Raw genomic sequence first — 25259 nt, forward strand, 5'->3', positions numbered from 1 at the left:
TGAATAAAACATGACAATTTAATTGTGATATTTATAGCATCGGGCAGGTTGTAGTCACAACTGTACCGTTTGAACTGATTGAATTTTAATTTTAAAATTTTAAAGATGTTGGTTATGAATAACCGTCAACTGATTTTATACCAATTAATTCCAAAACGCGTTTTTATTACAGAGACTGTGTAAGTTTCTGAGCTATCATAAAACATCTCAATAAAACGTAATGACTATTAGAAGTTTCCCTGAGACATCTGCAGTAGTTACTGCTTTAAAAAAGTGACGATTTTTTTGTTTGATGTTAAACACAAAGATAGACAATGGGTTATTTGTCTCTGCGTGCACAAGTATTGAAACCTCGTTTCTAGCTTATAAGTCCTTAGACATGCCGCTATGCTACTTGGAGGCAAGAAGAGGGAGTATAGAAAGTTACCTAATTTTAATTCCAGGACCAGTAAATGAGTTTTAAGTAAATATACAAAGTTAGTTACAAACGTATACCCATATCAGCGATAATCCAGAAATAAAGAGCACATATGACACGACTTGACAAATGTGACGTCACTGCAAAAACTAATTAATTTAAAAACAATTTAACGTAAGTTGTTAGCCAAAAGATAATTAATAGTAAAACTATTTGGTCTATAATTAAAAGTGTGCAATGCACAGCAAATAATACATAGATATTCAAGATGGAGAATTTTAAAACTTATCGTTTACTATAAATATGTTTTCGAGTCAGAGGAGATTCTACTTTTTTAAGTGTCCAGTATTAGCTTTTTCAATCGCCCAGGTTTCTATTTACGTTTTTATTTCCAGACCAGTTATTCATCTGTTACTGAGTTTATTATTAATGGAGACAGTTAGTTACCAAACAATTCAACGGTTTAACAAAGATAAAATCAATTAACCTTTGATTCTAATAATCAGGGGTTCGTTTCCACTCGATGGACTCAGTAGTTAGCCCGATATGTCTTTGCTATAAGAAAACACACACACACACATTCTAATAATATGAATATCAAATTAACGTTTTAATTTCTATGATTTTAGAGGACTGCGTTAGCGGAAGTGTTGCAGATATTTTCATTGTACTATATGGTAGAATTTCTATATTAAAAAAAAAAAACAATTTTTTTTTTCAATTCTTTACTCACAAACCATTTATTTATACCATAGCTTTCGACTGTCAACAACATAGACGACGTATTGTGACCATAAGAACAAGTGCTGATATTGTATAGGATTTTTTTCAATTTTAAGAGTTTTAATATATTTCTTCGAAAGCCATTTTATTAACATTAACTTTACCATAAAGCGCAAAAAAAAAGATAGATATAAGTAGAAAATAGATAATACACTGGGTTGCTGTGAAATATATCCCAAACAATTAACAAAGACATGGTGAAAAGTAAACTTTATCTATAGTAGATCGTTAGGCTTAGCATAAAATATCTAAGTACACTAATTACATATTTAAAATGCATTTACATAATAAAAAATCATTCAAAATTAAATCTAATTTATTCTATTCTATTACATATGTGAACACTACATATTGATTCAATTTGTTTTTCAAAAGAAAATTTATGTTCAAAGTAATCGCGCGATCCCTGGTAGAAAGTGTTTTCAAAGTTACGTTAAAGAAAAGCATCCCTATTTATTCCATTAAATTTAAAATTTTATAAGGAAACATTTTTAGTCTAGTATTTTATGACACTACATGTGTATCTTTAGCCTTCCATGATATTTTCTATTTATAACGATTTCATAATGAAAAAACTCTACCTAATACTTTAACGCTAGTTGCTCCTACTTCTTTTACTGTTTGATATTTTATTTGTGTATCCAAACGCATCATGGTATGTTCCTGAGCAAGAAACTTAAACGCTAATTTTTACCAATTTAGCGACCATCTGGACCAGTGGTTCTAAATGTCCTCACCGCGAAAATGGCTTTTCTTCGACTAAGTTCCTCTGGATTGATAAGAACCCTGTTCCAGCTTGGATAAAAGACAAGTTGTCTTCACTGGAAACAAATATAGAACCCGATGAGGGCTGTGTGTACTTGTATATGAGAATCAGCGAGAATCCCAGTCAAGAAGTAATCTATGGATTCTCATCCGAATCTTTAGAGTACAGTTTTATTTGCGAAATGGTTTATCCTGACCAACCAAGTACAACTAGTAGATTTAGCGATATGGAGACTTCTAGGTAAAATGTAGTCACTCTCTTGCTTTTATGAAATTGAAAGGAAATATTGTTTTCATAAGAATCATTATACTGCGCTAAATAACCTATCTGATCATTTTAAGTAAAATTTCCAGGATGTTCTGGATGTTGTTTGGTGGTATTTATGAAGTTTTCTTTTTCTTCATCACTGAAATCTTAAAGTGTTTTTTTTCATTTTGGGACTCTTTACTAAAACAAAACTCAGTTTCACAAGAAAACCAACAACCAGTATTTTTTTGAAAGCCATACTAATTTATTAAAATTCTACGAATAAAACATCAAAAACCATTTTATCAAAGTTTTTACAGTTTTTTAAATCAAAAGTCATTTATTGTAAGTATTTTGAATTAAAATCTTGGCAATTAAGTGTTGAAAAGAAAAGAGAACAAAGCGGAATACTGCTAGCGATGTCTGACCATTGGTCGTTTTTGTTTTTTACCCCTGGAAGCCCTCTCCCCTTAGCAGTATATCTGTGAACACATAACACTAGAAAGTGGGTTTCGGTATCCATATTGAACATAGCACAGATAGTCCAATGTGTAGCTCTATGCTCTATTCTTAAATGTAAATAAATAAACAAACAGGCCTATTTTCTGAAATAAAATGTACCGGCTCATTATTCTGATACTCTTACAACTGATTATACGTGCTGGTCCTTTTAATTTTTTGGCTTTATAGTCAGTACGGGAGATACTGTATTACAAAATAAATATATTTAATGCTCATTTGGTTTGGTTTGTTTTGAATTTCGTGCTAAACTACACGAGGGCTACGTGCGTTAGCCGTCCCTTATTTAGTTGTGTAAAACCAGAGGAAAGGCAGCTAGTTTTCACTACACAGCGCCAATTCTTGGACTACTCTTTTACCAACGAATATTGGGATTGATCGTCACATTATACCGCCCCCACGGCTGAAAAGGCGAATATATTTGGTGCGACGGGTATTCGAACCCGCGACTCTCAAATTACGAGTCGAGTGTCCTAACCGCTTGGCCTTAATACTTATAATAAAACCAGTTGCTGAGCGTTAACGTACTATTCTACATTTAACAGATAGAGCGACATATTCTGCAAGTGTTATTAGCTATGTCCGAGTATAATTAATGTTAAGAGGTCTACTATCAATCAATACATAACTAATTTGTTCCACAAGAAAAATTGTGTGACTCCCAGTTTAATTTGTTTTGATGTTGAGTTATAATTCTTAGTCTGCAATAGACAGAGTGATAGATCAGTTGATTAATTTAGATAAATTCATGTAAATTCTTCCTGTTGATTTGATACACTGTTTGTTACAGCCAGGATTCCATTACGTGCCTGTTAATTTGATACACTGTTTATTACAGACAGGATTCCATTACGTTCCTGTTAATTTGATACACTGTTTATTACAGCCAGGATTCCATTACGTTCCTGTTAATTTGATACACTGTTTATTACAGCCATGATTCCATTACGTTCCTGTTAATGTTATATACTGTTTATTACAGCCAGAATTCCATTACGTTTCTGTTAATGTTATACACTGTTTATTACAGCCAGGATTCCATTACGACAGCCAAGACGGACAAAATTTTGTCTTCCGTTGATTCTACAATAAAAACTACAATGATGTCCTACCCATCAACAGAGTCTCTTTCTCATGAAACTACCGTTGTGACAACGTTATTCTCCAAACACATGAGTAGCATAACCAGTACGATGGCACATAATCCACCCACGGAGCCTTTCACTTATCCCACTAGCACCAAGAAAGATATATTTCCTGTTTATACTGAAACCTCATCACAAGGCATTAGCATTCCTCCTGTTAGTGTGATATGCAGTTCGTTTTCAAGCCCTTGTAACCAACACACTACCACTCAAAAATTTAACGATGTGGACAATTTCGACCGAAGCTCCAAAATTCCTCACTCTTTAGATTATTGTCCAGGTCTAGAAGTACGAGGAATCCAATGGCCAAACATCCTTAATGGTTCAGAATGTTCTTGCCCCTGCCCAGGAAATTCGATTGGTATTTTAAATATTATTGTGTTAGTGAGCTATGTTCTGAAGAACATGTCTATGTTTAAACATGTACATGAAGAATTGTTCTTTATAGAACTGTCTATATATCTATATTAAAAAAATTTCTTTAAACTGATATTCACATAGAGCTTTTGTTACCGGTAATGAATCCTTAACAGAAAATGTGCTTTTGAACCATATTATCAATCGTAAACAACAATATATATGTTTAGCAACCGTTGGTTAAGAAAACCACTGGAGTGATCATTCTTAAAAATATGTGATTAGGAGATTTCAGTCATCAACAGTACAACGATTTTCATATATTTATGAGGCATTCAGAATAAACGTGATACTACTTTATAGGTGATTTTTATATCACAGTCAACAGGAAACAATAAAATAAGCCATTAAAGCATTTCGATATACACAAAATCAGTTTATTATTAATTTTGTTACTCTTATGTGTGTGTGTGTTAATAGTATAACTCAAAAGGCATTAATCTAATTATTATGAAATTTATTACAAAAGTTAAGTTTATCCCAAAAACCTTCTTGATTAACTTTTGGTAAAATTTGGTCAAACGTTAAGATCACACCGAAGGCCAACCATAACTCTAAGATTGTTCATCGTATTCTGTTAAAATGTGGTAAAGATTTGTCTCACAATGTCTAACTGATGAAAATTATGGAGAATTTTTGTCACAGTTTAAAGTCATAATTGGTATGTTGTGGAGAATTTATGTCTGAGTTTAAAATCTCGCTGAAAGTACTCTACTTTCATTACAATGATAGCAAATTTGTATTTTGAGAAATAGTCAAAACTTGAGAACATATTCAACTAGAAAGAGGACCTTGGCATCTAGCGTTAAATTTTAGAAAGGTATAGGAATTGTTTGGTGTGTATTTTAGAATCGTTTCTCTAAATGTAAAATAACATTGCAGTACAGAAATATTAATCTCTGATAGCCTTTCTAGTTATTAATATGAAGTAGGTTTCTGTTTTCTTGTTTTTTAGCTTTGCCCTAGTTTGTCGATAAAGTTCAAAACATGTTTAGTAATATATAAAGTGACTATTAAACTGCCTTTTATTAACGTTGTTTGAATCAGTTTTCTTCCAAGTGTTCTATGAACAGCATGTTCATGTTTGGAATAGCTTAAATGGATGAATGGCACCAATGAGAACGAGTATAAGAAATAACACTCTTCCTGTTTCGAGTACAAATACTTTCATTTGATACAATATTATTGACTGATACAAGCAACTAATAAATCCTGGTCATATTTTTTGGGGAATGTGCAAACTATCTTCATTTACCTAAGTCAAAATTTATGACACTTAGTCAATATAAGAATGAAGCTCGTTATTCCTTGAAGAAATATTTGAGGTCACCACCTTAAATATGGAATACCATAGATAGCTATAGTAAATTATACACACACTTTCCAGGCGTCTGCGATTGGCCAAAACATTGTTTCAAAAGTGGACGAGGCAAATGTTTTTGGGTCTAGAACTAGAATTTTTCATCCTATAAATAAACGAAACGAACAGATTGTTAAAAAAAACCTCTTGAATTTTTTGATTAGAAGTGCAAAGAAAGTTCTTTAAATAAGGGCACGTCTTTTAATAAACATTTTAATTGTTCTTATAGGAAAGGCCACATGGAGGTGTGAAAACATGAAGTTTGTAACACCTGTTCCAACTTACTCGAATTGTAAACATCAGTGGTTGATGATTTTAGAGAAACAGGTTTGTGTTTTTTAACCATTCTATCCATGAACATAAATCATGTGTCTGTGACTTGTCGGCTTGACTTATTAATTACCAGTTTTATCTTTTCACGACGTGAGTCAGCAAAATATTATGTTTCATTTTTATGTTTGTGCGCACAAACTTCCAAGTATTCAGATAAAGGTTTAAAGTGTACTTTTTGTTATCGTTTGTTAACCTCTAAGCCAACGAAAATTCAAGTTATCATAAGTCAAAACAGTATATGTAATATTTAGTTTCTCCCCCTTTCTAATGTTGTAGAGCTTAAATTTTGTGAAAGTTAATTGCAGTATCCCAAAACTACCGTGAAAGTTTAAAGTTCGTTCATCACAACGAGTTTGTATCAAGCTGATATTAATATAAGTTACAAAAACATAATGTATATATTCATTTGTTTATAATTTTTATGAGTATTTGTTACTAATATTTCACCCTCACTCGCCTATACATCGAAAACATCCTACAAACTAATTTTTCAACCATAAGTTTTCTTGCGGATAAATTGGTTATTTCATATAAGTAGGTAATTTATTTTATTGATGGTTTAAAGTTCTGGTGTATACAATTTGAATGTTTTGTGAAACTGGATCGCAACCAAAGTAAGAACAGACTGTCAGGGATCAGAAACTAGTTCTAAATCATCTTCTCTAGAGTTCATAATAACCGTTGTTACTGAGCTATTAATCCTGAATTATAGTGAACCAAGTTTCGTAATGTCGTTTGTGAATGGGAAATTAAAACCGATTCAAACTATACTGCTCTAAGTATATAAGAGACCAGCTTAGCCTCATTTTGTACCATGTTCAGTGTATTTTTCATGGCTAAATAGAAAAAAAAAGCAGTTCAATTTGTCGTTATTGAATGGTAGTTTAGGTCTGAGTCATTAACTGATAAGATCACTATGTCCAGTGGTTATTTTTGTCCAAAATAAAATGTCTTTGTTAGGAAATATTTGTAAATATGTTTTTGTTTCTTTGTATTTTGTGCAAAGCGTAACAGTAGTTCCAGTCATCAAGTTTATTGTGACTTAAACGCTTGAAATATTGGTTCTAATTTATTATAGAATGTGTGAATTTTGTTTATAGCAAATGTGTGATAGTTTTGAGTCACTTTTATAAAGCACAATGTTTACATAACGAATGGGAGAATAGTTCTGAATCATCACCAAAGTAGACAAAAGAAATGTTTAGTTTAATTTATGATAAATATTTAGTGTTAATAACAGATCTGAAGATCTATGAACGTACTTTGTAAGTCTGGATTTATTGATTTCTAGATAAAGAATGGATGGAATATTTTGGATATAAGTAAAAGTCTCAACGAGGGGACCTTAGAAGAGGACATATTTGGTGGAGATGTAGCTACTATCTTATCTATCGGAAAGAAACTCCGTGTAGAACTTGAACGTAATCTGAATGAGAAAACAAATGACATAAAAGAGATGTTGGGTCTCGTCATCAACAATATTATATCAACTTACGATAATTTAGTCAATGAGAAGCATGATCTTGCGTGGAAAGATTTACCACATGTAATTATTTCAACAACTTAATTTATGCCATAATTAGTTGGAAATATTGCTGTAAATAGTGTAATGAGTCGGCATTAGTATATTACAATTCATTTTTAAGATTAAGTTGAACAATGTACGTACAAGGTGGTTACTGTCTGTAAATCCTTTCTTGTTTTTCTAAACTTTTAGGGGCGAAACGAATATATTCTCTCACGGATATTAAGCCCACTTTAACAGTGAATTACGAAGGAGTTGTAAAGTGGGAGTGCTTGGTTATACATGCAAATAATATGATAATATAATTTACAGTTGTCATACCAGTCAAATTACAAAAGTGGGGTGTTAAAACATCCCTATTTTCGACGCCTATGTTTAACTTCTCAGAACTTATTAAGCCATTAGCTCCGTTTTTTAAGGTCGTGTAACGAAATTTTCCTCTCATAAGTACGCTAGTACCTATAGTAGGAGTGGGGCGGATACATAATGCATGCAATATAAACTATTTACTCATACACACTTTTAACAATCAAATAGTATATCTTCAAAAGTACTTGAAAGACATCTTTAAGTAAGAAACAAACTACAAATCACACAACCACTTTAGAAACCCAACAAAGCAGGTACAAAAAATTTTAAAAATCACAAATTTCCCAATCTCATTGACTAACTGACATCGTCGGACACTTCTAGCTGTGTAACAAAAGACTTAACACTGTTATAAGTGCACCAGATAGAATGATAGTACAGTGAAAACATGGTAATTTTAATGTTATTCAATGATAAACATAATTTAAAAAAGAGGCATTTGACGTACACCAGATAATATATTGAACAGGGACCCTTACTTTAAAATACATCTGTTTGCTCACTCTGTATACTGAATCGGCGTATAGCCAACAGATGATTCCCACCGCTATACATGAAAGAGACAGTAGGTATTCCTGTCAAGACATGCCTGTTAGTTTACAGGACTTTGAATCCATTTCCCTGAGTTACCTAATGCTGGAGTAAAAACAGAACGATAATCATATGTAACTATATGATGCTGCAATGATTATCAATGTACTTACACGTAAATAAACAAGGACAAAGTCCAGCTTAAACCTGTTTCTTTCATAAAAAATTAACCTGCATTGCCAATACTAATGTTTACCTAAACTCTAGTTATTGTCTATACTAGATGAAGTAGGTCCATAAGTTGATTTATTAATTAATCATCCATTAGTAAATATACACAACCACAACTCACGCTACATCACCCAAATGACACTGCACACTTTTGAACGTACAGCACACACACATAACATTATTTGCACATACAAGGTAAAATAATTTTATTCATCATTCATTCAATTGTGTTGATATCCTGTATGAGAAAACGTGCATGAACAAGTGGAAAAGGCCTAGCATGGCCAAGTGGTTAAGGAGCCCGACTCGTAATATAAAAGTCACAGGTTCGAATCCCCGTCGCACCAAACATGCTCTCCCTTTCAGCCGTGGGGGCGTTATAATGTGACGATTAATCCCACTATTCGTTGGTAAAAGAATAGCCCAGGAGTTGGCGGTGGGTGATGATGACTAGCTGCCTTCCATTTAGTCTTACACTGCTAAATTAGGACGACTAGCGCAGATAACCCTCGTGTAGTTTTGCGAGAAATTCAAAAACAAACAAAGAAGCGGAAAAATGTTTTAAAAAGTAAACGTGTAGGAATGGGTGCACCAAAAGTGAGGAAACAAGGTAGGAATGGACATGAAGTAATCAAACTTATATGAAGATACAACCTAGCGAGGTTCTTCTGTGTTCATGATATTATACAACTTATGGGTACATATAAATCTGTGTCTATGAATCTTCTAGATTTTTTATAGACAGTAAATAATCCATGACGTTAATACATAGAAACATCTTTGGATTATTTTATTTCTTCTGTTTAATTCCGCTTATATAGTTAATGTACGAAATTCTGTTGCCTTCTCATGCAATTTAAAAAAGAAGGGATAAATTATAAAGACAAAAAAAATACAAGTTATGGGTCCACAGGTGTTATATAAACACATTTTACTGTTTATGTACTGCCTCTAGGAAGTTTCTGCGAATCGAATTACTAAACTTATCAAACTTAGTTGCGCTTATTTTAATAAGTTTAGTACACCTGGCTTTCTTGTATACAGGATAGAAAGAATAAACAAAAAAGGCATGGACCAGATGTAGGACACGACCCCTTGTGAGACTGTACAAAGAAAATTGTATTTCATTATACCCATTTCCTATCTTGTTTCCTCACTTTTTTGTTATAACACTTTAATTTTTCGTGATTTTTTTCTACTTATAAAGACGTATCAGTATATAAGAACAGGGATGCTGAAAGACATAATCTATTTTCTCTACGAATGGTTTGATTAAAATAAGTTTTTACGGTTACAATTATTTAAATTTACTGTAACAACCAACAACTAGTGATTATGTGCAGCATTAGACTAACAAAAAGTACACTTTTTATTTACCACATTCTGTAACTCACTGGTTTGTGTTACACGTTAATTCTACAGACAACCTCAAAACTACTTGTATAGTTAGTTTTCATAAATTTTTAGGAAATACAGAGCAGTAAATTCAGTTTAAGATTATACAAAATGTGACGTAACTCTATTATTTTAGTCATTAGATTTCCAAGCATAACGAGCAGTACAATATATTACATACATCCCAAGTAGACCAAAATAATAAGTATAATTTTATTTCACTTTGAACTTCAAAATACATGACATACATATTGTGACCAATTTTGATCTAAGGCGTAAACCACGTAGATACACATCAATAAATAACAAAATAGTAATATATTGTCATTTTAGTTGGTTTATTTCATGTGTGTTAACACCTTTACACGATCTCTGTACAGTTTTGAGAATAATTATTTTTATAGTGAGTAAACTTAGGCTGTATTTTTATTCTTACAATTAAAGGCTATTACTGCAACGCATAAGAAATTACAATATGAATAAAACGGTATGTTATTCACAATGGTTTAATTATGATTTCGAAAGAAGGAAAACTCTCCCTCTTGTGATACACTTCGTAGTAGCAACAGCCTTTAAGTATATATATATATACAAGTATATTTGATAGTTCAATTTACTTTAGTGTAAAGCTAACATAAAGTTATTTGTGTTCTGTACACAGAAGGGAATTGAATCCTGGTTTTTGGAATTGCAATTTCGTAAACTTACCCCTAACCCACCAAGGAAAACTCACACATATGTATATACAACCTTGACGAAGTATTAGAGACTACTTAAATTTCAGCTTTGGTTCTGTATTTTTGTATTACTATATGAAGACAAACTTCTGCGTCTGTATGTACCAGTAACATGTTGTTGTAACTGTTTCTTTATTGGTTCCTCTTTGATTGTTACTTACACTTTTTTTTTTTTTACTTTCAGTAAGAGAACCGTGATTGATAAATGTCCTAAATATAAAGGAAGCATATTGTCTTTTTCGGCTCTACTTTACTTGTTATGGCCCGGCATGGTCAGGTGGTTAAGGCACTCGATTCCTTATCCGAAGGTCGCGGGTTCCAATTCCTGTCACATCAAACATGTTCACCCTTTCAGCCGTGGCGGCGTTATAATGTGACGGTTAATCCCATAATTGGTTGGGAAAAGAGTAGCCCAAGAGTTGGCGGTGGGTGATGATAACTAGCTGCCTTCCTTCTAGTCTTGTACTGCTAAATTAGGGACGGCTAGTTCAGATAGCCCGCATGTGGTTTTGCGCGAAATTCAAAAACAAACAAACTACTGATTATTCATTTTAGTAAGAAAAACGACTGTAAGAAAAATAACAAAATTAAAACATAGGACATTATATTTTTTTTTAAATCGTGAAAAGTTCGGGCTGTAGAAATAATGTTCTGTGTCTAATGAGAGTACAATTCTGCATTGTGTTTGAAAGTATAATCTCCTTTCACTAAAGCAGGCAAAGAAAAATACGTGGAAGTTTCCACAACGAAGCTCCTTAGTGGTTTAGCGGTAAGTCTGAATACTGATTTTGCATACTAGTGGTGGGTACAAAACAAATAATTCATTGTGTAGTTTTGGGCTAAATATAAACAGAAAATACGAAAAAATATAATGAAATTTATAATTGAAAGCATTAGAAAATATCTGTTGTCCAGATTATTACCCATTTATGATTCTACAGATGATTGCTTAATTGAAATTAAAAATGCAGTTTGATCAATAGTTAAACGAGAAGGGAAGACGTCTGTTTATATGTATCAAATCATATATATACGTTTTTAAAAAAAAACACAAAGAAAATTCCTTTAAGAAACAAATGCGGAGAGAAATTCGATACTATATTTATTTATATGAAAAAGCACTTAATTTGTATTACAATTGTCTCTTTTTTTTATCAGGCTTATTGCAATATCTTCAGAGTGATAACTTCTTGTCAGTATTAACCACAATAATACTATCATGTTGTGATGCAGGAAGTATGTATGGCGTGTCAATACTGCTGAAATGATAGAAAACAATATATAAACGTACACACTGAGGTTTGTCTCATACATCCTTAACCCTGTTTCTCTTAGAACTCTGAGATATCTGTTTAGTGATTTAAGACCTTTCAACACGTTTGCTTTTTAGTCAGTTGGTTTGTGTACCTTTAGATAACTTACGCTAAAACTGTCTCTATCTTATTCAAATGTGATTTAAAATATTATTTTTACCGTAAAAGCTGTTAAGACACCATGTGGACGTTTCAGTTTTTTTTTAATTCGATATGCTTACATTTAATTTTTTAATAGAATTAGACGGACGCTAACATCCTGAATACGATAAAATAAGTCTATGTTTGAACAGTGCATTTACAGTAGGATTCGGAAGACATCTTGTTTGCCACTATTTTCTGAATAATCACAACTTCAATCTTTTCACATCACCTGTCTTCTTTTGTTCCAGAGGTTTTTCTTAATGATTCAAAACTGACATGCTTGTATACAATACAGCTAATTACAGCACATTAAAACATAACTATTTAGATAGATACACTGCTTGGTTAGCCTTAATGTAGGGTTTTATAGTGCAATACAAAATAGTTGGTATATATTTAGATCTTAATACAGCGTAACTAGGCCAACTTAAAAACCAGTATTAAATAATATAAATTGTATGTGCATGAAAATATCCAGAAGTAGTGAGTAAGAGTTTGGTCGGATGTACTGATTCACCTCAAGAAAACCTTATATTCACGTTGTGTGTATGCTTGTCCACAAACTCTTGTCACAAGTAACTTGAAGTAACTATAGCAGTAACTGAAGATAATAGGAGAGCTTTATCGGTACTTTGGGGTCCTCCCTGGTTCACTGGAGGATCAACCTTCTCAACAGAGAACAGATATTTTATGCAAGTTTAGTATAAAGGTTAAAAACAGAACACAGAAAGGAGATCTTGTGAATAATTAAATAATATATATTCATATTTTTTGTTGAATCTTCTACTGTATAATTTATACATTTTGTTTTTTGCTTACAGCACGACCAAGTGACTTCGGCAAGCGAGATTATGTCAGAAGTGGACAAGTTAGGTATACTGTTAAGCTGTCAACTTTCACCTGGCTCCAGAACTTCTATTATCAAACAATTTGTAGGTAAGACTGTTTTTCTTACTTGAAGTTGCCACAGAAAACCTTCTTTCAATATAATCAATAAATCGATTGTCTTACAACCACTGTTAAAAACTGGCAGGAAAATAACTTTGAAAATGACATATAAAATAGTTTCGAAATTACTACAATTTAATTATCTTATAAAGAAAGTTTGAGAGGAGAATCGTTGAGAATATTTTAAATCAAAATTAAGAATAAAATTTTTAGCTCTTGAAGACGTGTAACAAGTAAAAATATATGTAATTACTTTTTTCCTAGTTTCTGGTGACAACGAAGTTAAAATATTTTGGTTTCGGCCTATTTCTCTTCATAGTGATTTCAAGTATTTCCTTTATGGAATGAGTTGATATTAGAATTGCTTGCTTGTTCTCTACTAATCTATCAAATCAATATTGATGAATCAAATAAATGCACACCGTCATCGCACGTGTATTTATATGATTTTGACACCTGCATCATTGACCAGTTTTATTGCAAAAGTGTTATTCCTATTGTAAACAGGCCCATCATGGGCAGGTGATTAAGGCACTCGACTCGTAATTCGAGGGTCATGGGTTCGAATCCCCGTCACACCAAACATGCTCAACCTTTCAGCCGTGGGGGCGTTATAACATGACAGTCAATGCCACAATTCGTTGGTAAAAGAGTCGTCCAAGAGTTGGTGGTAAGTGATGATGACTAGTTGCCTTTCCTCTCGTCTTACACTGCTAAATTAGGGACGGCTAGCGCAGATAGCCCTCATGTAGCTTTGCACTAAATTCAAACCAGACCAAATAATTATAAAATGAAGGAAAATGTGTTTTGAAACAGAAGAAAAAATGCGTTTGTCTGTTTATCGTGGAGCATAAAGTTACACAATGAACATTTTACTCTAGTTCCACCACGAGTATCGAAACCAGACTCTTAGCGTTATTAATCCTCAGTCTCAGCTTTGAACAATCTGGGGATCGAAAACAGATTACGTAAGTTTTAAAATAGGACAAAATGAATAAAGAACGCAAACGCAAACTAACGTGGCAGGGATTTAGTTTGGAGAGAGAGAAATCAGGATGATTCTCTCTCCGACTGGGGTGTTCAGGAATAAATAAAAAAGATATTGAAATATAATTTATATAACAAGCAATTACAGATAACTAGAGAATAGTCTAATGCATATGTCCAGTAATCATACCAAAGTATTGAATGACGTCATATGTTTTAATTTTTACAAATTCGAATGTGTTTTTCATACACTGGCTGGACTATTTCAGACTTTAAAGTGGACTAACAAAGGAAACAGTGAATAAACCCTCACAGCTAGTGACTGTTGTCGTGTTAATAATACTGATAACTTTATGTGGAATATCAGACTTTATTCGCGCCTCCTGGGATTTAGTTTAACATGGAAACGTCTCTAGTTTAGGTGAGGATTTTTAGTAAATGGAGAATATGGGACATGAATTTATATGCAATATTATAGAAAAAGTAAAAGAGTGTGATAATTGAAGACCGTATTTATAGCAATGTAACTAAGGCTATCTGTCGCAGTATATAATTTTGAACTACTGACCAGATGGTAAGATTGCCAGTCAACAGAACTCTACCACCCACCACCTACGCTAATGGATTGACTATCATGGAGTATCTTATGATATTGTACAAATTCTAACCCTTTCGTCAGATCTAGAATTAGAGTTCTACCAAAAGACCAACAGGTGACACTAGTTGAAAACATTTAAATCCAACAAAAAGTGAATACACTTATAATTCACAAAAGCAATGACCGTGTTATCATTTCTTTGTAATTTATGGAACACGTAAAACAATAACGACTGTTTTTTTCATGAATATGCTCTACGTTCATCTCTAATTCTCTCTATCGGGTATGTAATGTATTGAATCATGTAGGTCTTAATTCGTATTTTATTATTGTGACAGCACTTGAAGCTTTCACCTTCCCCGAACAAAAAATAGCGAACGTTCTGAAATTTCCCGAGCTGTCTGACACCCAACTGATCTTACCGAAAGGTTTGAACACATCCGACTTTCCCTCAGCGTGTTCTGTAATGACTGGTGTAGGAGTTCACTACAAACGACTGGGAAACTACCTCAAACCACAAAACGATGGATCAAAGTAAGTTTAATACCTTAATAGAATAGGGCCTTATTCAAAGTGTATGTATTTGTTTGTGAATAAATTGTGTGACTTTTTAGTATACACCATTAACAGTAATGGGTTTTAAGATATTGAAAGTTTATATCTTCAAACCAAACGAACAAAAAAAGGCGCTAACTTCAGAAATCCTATTCCGTAAACTCTTTTATATTATAATTGATTCTGTAGACCTTCTTATATTCCCCATTATTAAAATGTCAGTAATATCAGGTTTAGTTTCTAAGATCCGTGCTCTATTTTATATGATAACAGAGAATAAATACTATTTTTAAAGATGAACATGACCATATATGTTTACCTGTTACTTCCTACGATCAGACAAATATTACAGTACCGTTTAATATCACTTAACTAAGTATTATGTCACTAAAGAAGTAACAAACAATAAGTAAGACACTTAACTCAAGCACCCAACCTTGACGTTTCCACCCAAACAGCAGTAAAATAGTGTGCTACTATTAATAACTTGCTCTAATTTGATCATGAATAAGGTTTAAAATCACTCATTCTAATATTGTAACAAATATTTAATAGTATTTAATACTATGTTCTTATCTAATGCAACATTCTGTTCAACACTGCGTGTATATGGAAGGTAACAATAGTAACACTATGTATTACAAATTCAAGCAAATTAACTAAGTGTTCGCCACTATATAGTTACATAATGTAATAAGTTGAATACTTTGTTTTGAATTTCGCGCAAAGCTACAAGAGAGCTATTTGCGCTAGGCGTTCCTAATTTAGCAGTGTGAAACTAGAAGGAAGTTAGCTAGTCATCACCGCCAACCACCAACTCTTGGGTCACTCTTTTACCAACTAATAGAAGTATTGTTTATTACATTATAATGTACACACGGTTTAAGGCCATGCATGTTTGGTATGAAGGAGATTGGAACCCGCGCCTCTCAGATTGTGAGTCGAACGCCCTAATCACTTGGCCATGCTGGGCCCTTCAACATTGTTTAACAGCTATCTAAAATGTATAAAAGTAAAACTGAGGTTAATCACACTTTATAAATCTAACGTATCAGTCCTTCCTCTATCGTCCATCGTACAGATTCTGGAGGTGCACTATTAACAAACACTACTGCTTCCATAATAATGAGCTTCTATATGAAGTAAGGTGCTATCAGTCTCTGATCACACATCTTGATAAACTTTCCACAAACTTTCCAATGTATGTGGTCTACGACTTTAAAGGCACTGTTTAAGATATTAAAGTCCATTGGAGCTGCATTGGGCTAGTTGATAGATGTGTGTTCGAAAGTGATTGCCATAACTTTAACTTCTTCCGATAGTTCAATGTTACCTCCGGAAGCAAACCCTTGGACAAAGCAATTTTGACAACGGAGAATATCGAACACACTCTAATCCAAAGTAATAGTTTCAATCAGAATGAGAAAGTTGCGAAAGACAATCCTCTGATCTAAGAAAAAATTGTGATGAAAATATGTATTTATCCTGATTTTCTTAACAGTAAAATAAAAATTTGAAACTAACAACAACACTCAAGGCTTAAGGTATCAACAATCTTCAAGTCACTTCTGAAAATCAGCGGCTGTTCTCATGGGAAAGATGAGAGAAGAAACCGTAATTCGACTTGACGCAGATCCAATAGGCCTTCGTGCATTTGATCTGGTTAAGGGTGGCATTGAAAACTGATACGTAAATAAGAGTTTATCACTTTGTATAGTCTGAGATGAATGCTTACCACAGAGAAAATTGTGGTGGCGAGCAGTAACACGTAACTACATTAATCAAAATTGAAATGATTTGAAAATAGACTCGTTACAATGGCGGCACAAAACTTCGAACATCGTTCGAATCATGCGCACTTAACCTCAGTTGAAACTTTTGCATAATTTGTTTCAAAGATCTTTTCAGAAATCGTTTCCATGCAGGAACATTTACTGAACTTTTCAAAAACTTTAGTGAAATAAACACTTTTAGCTTGTCTGGCTTCTGTTGTTATTATTTGGTTTTATAATGCAAATCTAAGAGCATTTACTTGTCGCATTTCACGTGTTTCAGGTTTAAATCGTAAACGAAATTGAACATTTTATTTTGGTACTGCATGATTATAGGTTAAGTAATATTTATTAAATCATACATGATATGTTAAACCATTTAGTAAACCAGAAAATTATTGTATTTATAAAATATAAGATTTCTTAGTTATGGTTATTGCCACTTTGACCTTTTGTGGCTCAACGGTAAAGATTCAGAGGTTAAAATTTTCCTTTGGGTATAGCACAGGTAGCTAGCCCACTGCGCGGCTTTGTACTCGTATCCCGGTAGAACAGCGTTTAGTCTACGGACTTTCAGCGCTAAAATTGGGGATTCAAAACAAATAACCAAAATTTTACCTTAACAACAACAATAAAAAAAACTCATCGCTTCCAAACTGTTTAAGTGACTTTACTTCTTAATTTTCTAACTGACATATATTATCATGAAATCTTACAGTGTTAAGTCCAAATTAAGTTAGGCTGTTTATAGATAGTTATATTAGTAAGCTCTGATAATCATGACGATGGATGATAAAACTTTTTTTTTAAATATCAGCTAGGCCAAGGTAAGCTTTAATATTATATGAGTCGTACTTGACCAGGCACTCGACTCATAAACTGAGGGTCGCTGGTTCAAATCCCTGTTACACCAAACATGTGCTCCCTTTCATCTGGGGGGCGTTAAAATGTTACGGTCAATCCCACTATTCGTTGGTAAAAGAGTCGTCCAAGAGTTGGTGGTAGGTGATGATGACTAGTTGCCTTTCCTCTCGTCTTACACTGCTAAATTAGGGACGGCTAGCGCAGATAGCCCTCATGTAGCTTTGCACTAAATTCAAACCAGACCAAGAGTTGGCGATGGGTGGTGTTGACTAGCTGCTTTTATTTTAGTTTGACAGAGCTAAATTTAGGACGGCTAAAGCAGATAACCCTCGTGCATCTTTGCGCGAAATACAATACAAACAGATTCTTCTCGTACTTAGAGGACTATTATACATATCTGTTCCTAATATATATATATATATATACTTATCTGGACTACCTGCACCTAAATATTTTAAGAAAGTAAACGTATAAATTTAAAATCGTTTTAATTCACATGCTATGCACTTTTTTATTTTGTTGAATAAAAAAATGTATGTTAAAAGCCAACGGATCTACTTTTTGAATTTCATTTTTTTTATTTCTGTCGGAAATTAAGAAAAATCGGTCAAGAAACCAACGAAGTCAATTCAGATATCCTGGGTTTTACAGTTGGGAAGTCTGGAAACTCTATAAGCCTCCCAGCTGGGTTAGATGTCATCTTGAGACTGGATCATCTCCGCGAAGGCAGGGCTAGCAACGTTAGCTGTGTGTTTTGGAACACAACAAGGTTGTACATATTGACTGAGCAATAATAACGTATGCCTAAAGTGTACAGCTAGACGCGCAGTACTAACATACTAATTTTTTATAAGATTCTAGGAGAACTAAAATTTTAAAAACCATCACTTGATAAGTAGAATACGCTACATTATAACATTTAATCTGTTTAACGTTATAATAGAATTATTTAAAAGGCATATATCAGAAAAGAGAACTTTCTTTAACTCATCCGCCCGCGTCGCGCTAAACATGCTCGCCCTCCCAGCCGTGGGGGTGTATAATGTGACGGTCAATCCCACTATTCGTTAGTAAAAGAGTAGCCCCAGAGTTGGCGGTGGGTGGTGATGACTAGCTGCCTTCCCTCTAGTCTTACACTGCTAAATTAGGGACGGCTAGCACAGATAGCCCTCGAGTAGCTTTGTGCGAAATTCCAAAAAAAAAAAAAAATTTAACTCATCTGTTCTTTTTACCTTACGTCTTTCACTTCTTCAATAATCTATCTTAAGTATACGTGTAATATTTAATTGGGCATTTCAAAGAAGAGCTTTAATTGTATATTGTTTACCTCGTTTCTTTTATACTTTTGAACAGTTTGTTTTTCGTTATTAATATAATATGAATATTTTTCATTGAATATCGCATCTTTGTTCAAGATTGTTTGGTTTTGTTTTGAACTTCGCGTAAAGCTACTCGAGGGCTATCTGCGCTACCTGTCCCTAATTTAACAATGTTAGATTAAAGGGAAAGCAACTAGTCATCACCACCCACCGTCAACTCTTGGGCTACTCTTTTACCAACGAATAAGTTGGATTGACCGTAACATTATAACGCCCCCACGGCTGAAAGGGCGAGCACGTTTGGTGTGATGGGCATTCGAACACGCGACACTCCAATTACGAGTCGAGTGCCTTAACCACCTGGCCATGCCGGGCCTCTTTGTTCAAGAATCCACCAAACCAACTAATTAATGATTTTGTTTTAAATCTATCTGTTCGCTAAATTCTACATAAAATTGGTTATTATCAAGTAATAATAAAAATATCACCATAATACATATTATACCCAACAGTATATAATTATAAATACTATTTGTTTATTAAGGTCAACTGTAAAAATAATAAAATATTTTCTTTTTTATGTTTTCTTCTTCAACAAACTCGAAGAAAAAATAAAAAATCATCTCTTTTTCCTTTTGTTCACTTATATTTTATAAAAGTATACATTCAACTAATTGTATGTATATGAACGAAATAATTGGACTGGTTGATAATTTGTAACAAATATGAAATAAAATACTACCGTGTGCGTGTAGATATTTTTAAACGTGTTTTTTACACGAAGCTATTCAATCAATTTCAGATGTAGCTTTGAACAACTTACAACATGTGCCTCCACTTTAAGTTTGGACATAACTTTCAATAAAAAATACAGCATATTTAAGGGTATAATTTAGACTATGTTTAGTTCGCTTACTTGAGATGATATATTATTTATGTATTTAATTGAGTCGACAATCATAGTACAAAGTCAGCAGTGAACATTTTCTCACTTGTAAAGCTGTAATACGGCGGACTCAGCAGATAGTCAGATGTGGCTTTGCTTTACGGAAAACAAACACACACACTGCTGTAATAAGAAATTGATGAATGATTTAACTTTCACATAGATCGTGATACATTAGTAGTGGGTTTTAGAATATAATAGAGTAAATTTGGAAAGTAGGTATAGTACACTGAGGTAGGGAGTATATACAAAATGCATTAAGCGAACAATGTTTCTGAAAGAGGTACAAACATTCACATTACTCAGTATATGAAACTTAGATTTGAAAGCTATAACCAGATAAGCATTACAGTTTCAACCGAAGTAGGCAATAAGTCTTGTGGCTTAACAAGTGCCGAGTACATCTTTTATTGATATCAGAAACAAACCCAATCCACAATTAGCTCAGAAAATACTGCTTATAAAACCAAAATCCAAGGTATCATTGCATGGGAAAGATTTACTGTTATTGACAGTTAGTTACTAGAGAAGTTTTAATTAATTCAAGAAGAAGCACATTTTGTGTTCGATTCCTGAGTACAGTGAACCAGAAGTTCTGACAGCCTATGAACATGTGGTGGATTTGTTTCCGTATAACAAAAAACAAACAAACATGGAAACAGTAGGCTCTATAAGTGTACCTCTTGCCCTTCTGCAAGAATGTCACATAAATCTGTCATGGGTCCACTTCTTCGTATTAACTTTAATTATTTATGTTAGCATTACCTTTTTAAGTCTTTAACTTGTGATTTCCTTCACGACTTCCATTAGAGTCAGAGAAATCAACTATACGGATTGGAAAATCTGAGTGAAAAGTTTTGGAAAGGTGAATGGAGTTAGGATGAATGAGATATAGAATAGAATGAAAATATAAACACACGTGCCTTCAGATTTGATTAATATAAATCGAATTTCACTTTGCATATTACATGTACAAAACTTGTAGACTGCACAACTCCATCTTGAATTGGTCTCAGCTCTGCAGATTCAATAACAAACGTAAACTATTAGTGGCTATCGTCGAAGAAAGAATATTTTACCAGTCCTACCTGCTAAACGCTGAAAATCTTCACTTCTGTTATTGGAGAGTTATATTAACTTAAACTAGATGTGTGAACTAATTAGCCTGAACATTGTGTTTAACACAAACTATCTTTCTTTATTTTATATATTACGTGTTTCATTTTAACTCAGTCTACTGACGTTACTTTATGACGTTTAAACCTTCTTGTGATGTATAATCTACATGTAATTAAATTCAGAAAATACAAAAGTCTACGTTTTACATTCTCTTACTCTGTCTTCTAAATATCTCAAAATTATCGTAACAAGATATTTTCTTATTAGAATTCTGTTATTTCAAAAATACATCTGCTGTACTAAAACAACATGATTTCACCATTTAGTTAGCTGAACTTCTAGTTTTCAGAAAGCGTGGCTGTCTTCAAATTGGTAATTTTCTAGTTTTAAGTTTATTAGTTCTACTTTATAACTGTGAGAACTATTAATTGCTATAGACATTCTGAGACTCACTTTTGACACTGTTTTGTAAATGATTCAATTACTTTTGTTAGTCGCAAGTGTTAACAACCAGAGAAATATTTTATTTTACTGCAAATGATCCATATTAATTTCATTCTGTGTGAAAAAGAAGCGAAACTATGTACGGTTTGTTGACCGAGATATATTTGTAAATATTTTAATTATTAAAACAACACACGATATCTTTGTCATCATGTTCTACATTCTACTTCTCTTTGGTCATTTTCTGACTGTAGTGTGTTTTGTGCTGAAGGAGGGAAAAACGTGCTCGTTTCTTTATTTCTTAAAAAAATGTAATCTAAGAGGTTCCCCATCTACCTATGAACGAAATTTGAGCGTTATGGTTACAGATATATTTATTTACATGTTTAGATCAAGTTAATTATTAAACTAACACGAGTTTTTTTCTACACTTTATACCAAAATATATTCTACGACAACTACCAATATTCTAGAGAATCTATGATAGTTTAATAGAATAACATAGATATTTTAAAATTAAAATACTTAAGTATGTGAAAGTCTTTTAAGCGTAGATAAAGGTGCTGAGTTTTTTTACCTAGTGCATTAAAAGTATGAAACGTAGTAACAGTAGTTAGAACATTTTGGCATTTTCTGCAAAAGATATATATATTCTGTAATTTACGAGTGTTTATTTTCTTATCTTTTGAAAAGTTTTAATTATTCTTTGTAAAGGTCTACCAACTTTGTCTTATGAAATATTTTCAAAAACGCAAACTTAACAGAAAAAAAAATGTCTTCTAGCTACTAGAAAAATATTTTAATTTATCTGTGAAATTCGCCTTTGCCAGTTGACAGTTATGTCTTGCTTTTCTGAGTTATCTTAAAGTTCGTGCAAATAAGAAGAAAGTCCCAATAAAATACGACAAAAGTGAGCTTTAATTGAAATTTATTTCAAGGAAGCCTCTCTCGAAGAGAAGAGAGGACGCTCCAGTTAATTTGAAAAACTGTAATTTTGTATTTACATCAAACACCAAAAATAAAATATCAAAAGTGTTCAAGATTACAGTGCATCAAAAATATTGAAATGTTTTAGGGATCGGTAATTCTTAGATTAACATAAAAAGTGATAAAACATTGTTTCTAGATGTTTCATAATAGCAAAAGAACAAAAAAAGACGAAACATTTATAACTTAAGCAGTTTTGTTGCAGTGTAATTGTATAGAAGAAAATAAACTGTGTAAAAATATACATTTTATTATGATTGTGATGTTTTTTCAGTGTAACTTATCCAGAATGGGACACCTCAGGTTGTCGTTTGATGTGGACCACCACAACTTCTACTTACTGCGCATGCTCTCATCTTACAAACTTTGCTGTATTAATGGATTTTTCTGGAGTAGTAAGTATCTTTCTTTCTTCACGTTATTGAGGAATATTTTTAAAAACCTGGAAAAATCGTTTGGTTTGCTTATCATTTAATTCCTCTAGAAACAGATATGTTTTATGTATTCCTGTAAGAGTTTATACCCACGTGCGTTAATGTATTTAATACCTTGCTCTATACAATTAGAATGGTCATTGCACTTTAGAATACCTCAGAAAAAAGTAGTAAAGTAATAGGAAAAATGTATGCTGTTGAATTAAAAATATTCAGATACGTTATAAGCCGAAATTTATGGGAAATTTGATCAGTTTTGGTACAATTTGAATATAAACTTTTTATGTTGTTGTTTATTAGTTTCGCTGCTTTCGTGATATAAATTTTGGCTACTAATGATTTACAGACACTCAAGAAACACAACAAACCTCTACGAATATTGTCACTGGTATGTTGTGTGTCATCAATAGTTGCTTTAGGATTGACCATCGCTTTCCTCGTTTTCTTTAGGTAAGATACTATTACACTATCTATAGTAATCCCTGAAAAGGCCAGAATCAGTTTTGCAGTAATGTTTTTAGCTTGCTTCACCTATGTTAACCACGTGCTGTTAAAACGTACGTTAATACATTTCAGTAGTTATTAACATACGAATTATATTTCCGATAAAATATAATTGTGTTGTTATGGCTGAGAAAAGGATAAAGATGCATGTATTACTCTCATTAAAAAAACTATAAAATAAAATCACATTTTATTACTTGTTAATTGTTTTACTCTTCATGTATTCCAAAGAGTTGTTTATTTGTTTGTTTGGCTTTAAGCCAAAAGCTGCAAAATGGGCTACCTGTACCATACCAAGCATAGGAACCGAGCCCTGAATTTTAAAGTTATAAGCTCTATTCTTACTGCGGATCCACCAAGGAGTTAGAAATAAAGGAAAAGGTGTCATTATTAACAAAATACTTCATGTTTTTGGTTTTATTCACGTCTTACGTTTGAAATTATAACATTTAGCAAAAATAATTACTTGGCTGTAAAGATAAAAGTCGATTCTCAACTAGAGATCAGTTATTGAAATGTTACATTGATCTCAGAAAACTTATAAAAATAAATAAATTTCAACCAGTGTGCGCTGAGATTAGCGCTGATAATGTATCGTACAACATGTTATCTGTATTAGAAAGATTATTAAGGTAAGAAGTACAAAACTCGTATGACTTTGGGAGTGTGTCGAGATAAATCATTCGCCAAAAAATGAGCATATGAGAGAGCTTTTCAAGACTAAATTAGTTTTTTCGATAAAAAATGAGTACATTCGTTTACTCTTAGCGAGCTCGTAAATGTGATTTATCGTTATATTTGTTTTGTTTTTTGGAATTTCGCACAAAGCTACTCGAGGGCCATCTGTGCTAGCCGTCCCTAATTTAGCAATGTAAGACTAGAGGGAAGGCAGCTAGTCATCACCACCCACCCGCTAACTCTTGGGCTACTCTTTTACCAACGAATAGTGGGATTGATCGTTACTTTATAACGCCCCCACGGCTGAAAGGGCGAGCATGTTTGGCGCGATTCGGGCGCGAACCCGTGACCCTCAGATTACGAAGCGCACGCCTTAACGCGCTAGGCCATGCCAGGCCCTTATCGTTACATACAAAATAAATTCAAAAGCTTTTGAACTTTGGATCTATCGTAAACCAACAATATATTCTATTTTGAATTGTATATTGCGGAAAACATTATTTGGAGATTAAAAGGGTTTTGATACTATAAAAGAAAGAGACACCAAAACTTTAAAAAGCTTGGTTTAACAATAATATATTGTTATGACTTAAAGAGTAATGCAAAACGTGCCAAAATTCAAAGAAATTCTTAGTAGGTTTACCACCCTCCAGTTACACTGTAAGATCACGGATTACATGCGTCACAGACCGCTTTGCAAATACAGAAGTCAGTCTTGTCCACACCTTTTTTATTTACTATTCAATACCCGTAGTTGGCAGAGCACGGATAACCTATTGATTATCTTGACAATCTACCTGAATCGACGGAAGAACGTCTTGAAAGTTTCAGTTCAAAGTCAGGCTTTTTAAAATTTATAGGACGTGAGACAA

At 33.0% G+C, this 25259-nt stretch overlaps 1 protein-coding gene across 2 annotated transcripts in view; it reads left to right on the forward strand.

Moving 5' to 3' along the window:
* Positions 1–25259, forward strand: part of LOC143238880 (adhesion G protein-coupled receptor L2-like) — a 63155-nt gene that overhangs the window by 10532 nt on the left and 27364 nt on the right. Inside the window, exons 3-11 of one of the 2 annotated variants that reach the window (XM_076479499.1) lie at positions 1904–2207; positions 3763–4238; positions 5884–5981; positions 7279–7533; positions 13054–13168; positions 15104–15299; positions 18555–18725; positions 23046–23166; positions 23552–23655. In XM_076479499.1, the coding sequence (XP_076335614.1) occupies positions 1904–2207; positions 3763–4238; positions 5884–5981; positions 7279–7533; positions 13054–13168; positions 15104–15299; positions 18555–18725; positions 23046–23166; positions 23552–23655 (1840 nt within the window). The remainder of the gene's footprint in view (positions 1–1903; positions 2208–3762; positions 4239–5883; positions 5982–7278; positions 7534–13053; positions 13169–15103; positions 15300–18554; positions 18726–23045; positions 23167–23551; positions 23656–25259) is intronic. The other variant, XM_076479500.1, reaches the window with a different exon arrangement.

Source organism: Tachypleus tridentatus, chromosome 13 (genome assembly GCF_004210375.1).
Source record: "Tachypleus tridentatus isolate NWPU-2018 chromosome 13, ASM421037v1, whole genome shotgun sequence".
Taxonomy (NCBI): domain Eukaryota; kingdom Metazoa; phylum Arthropoda; class Merostomata; order Xiphosura; family Limulidae; genus Tachypleus; species Tachypleus tridentatus.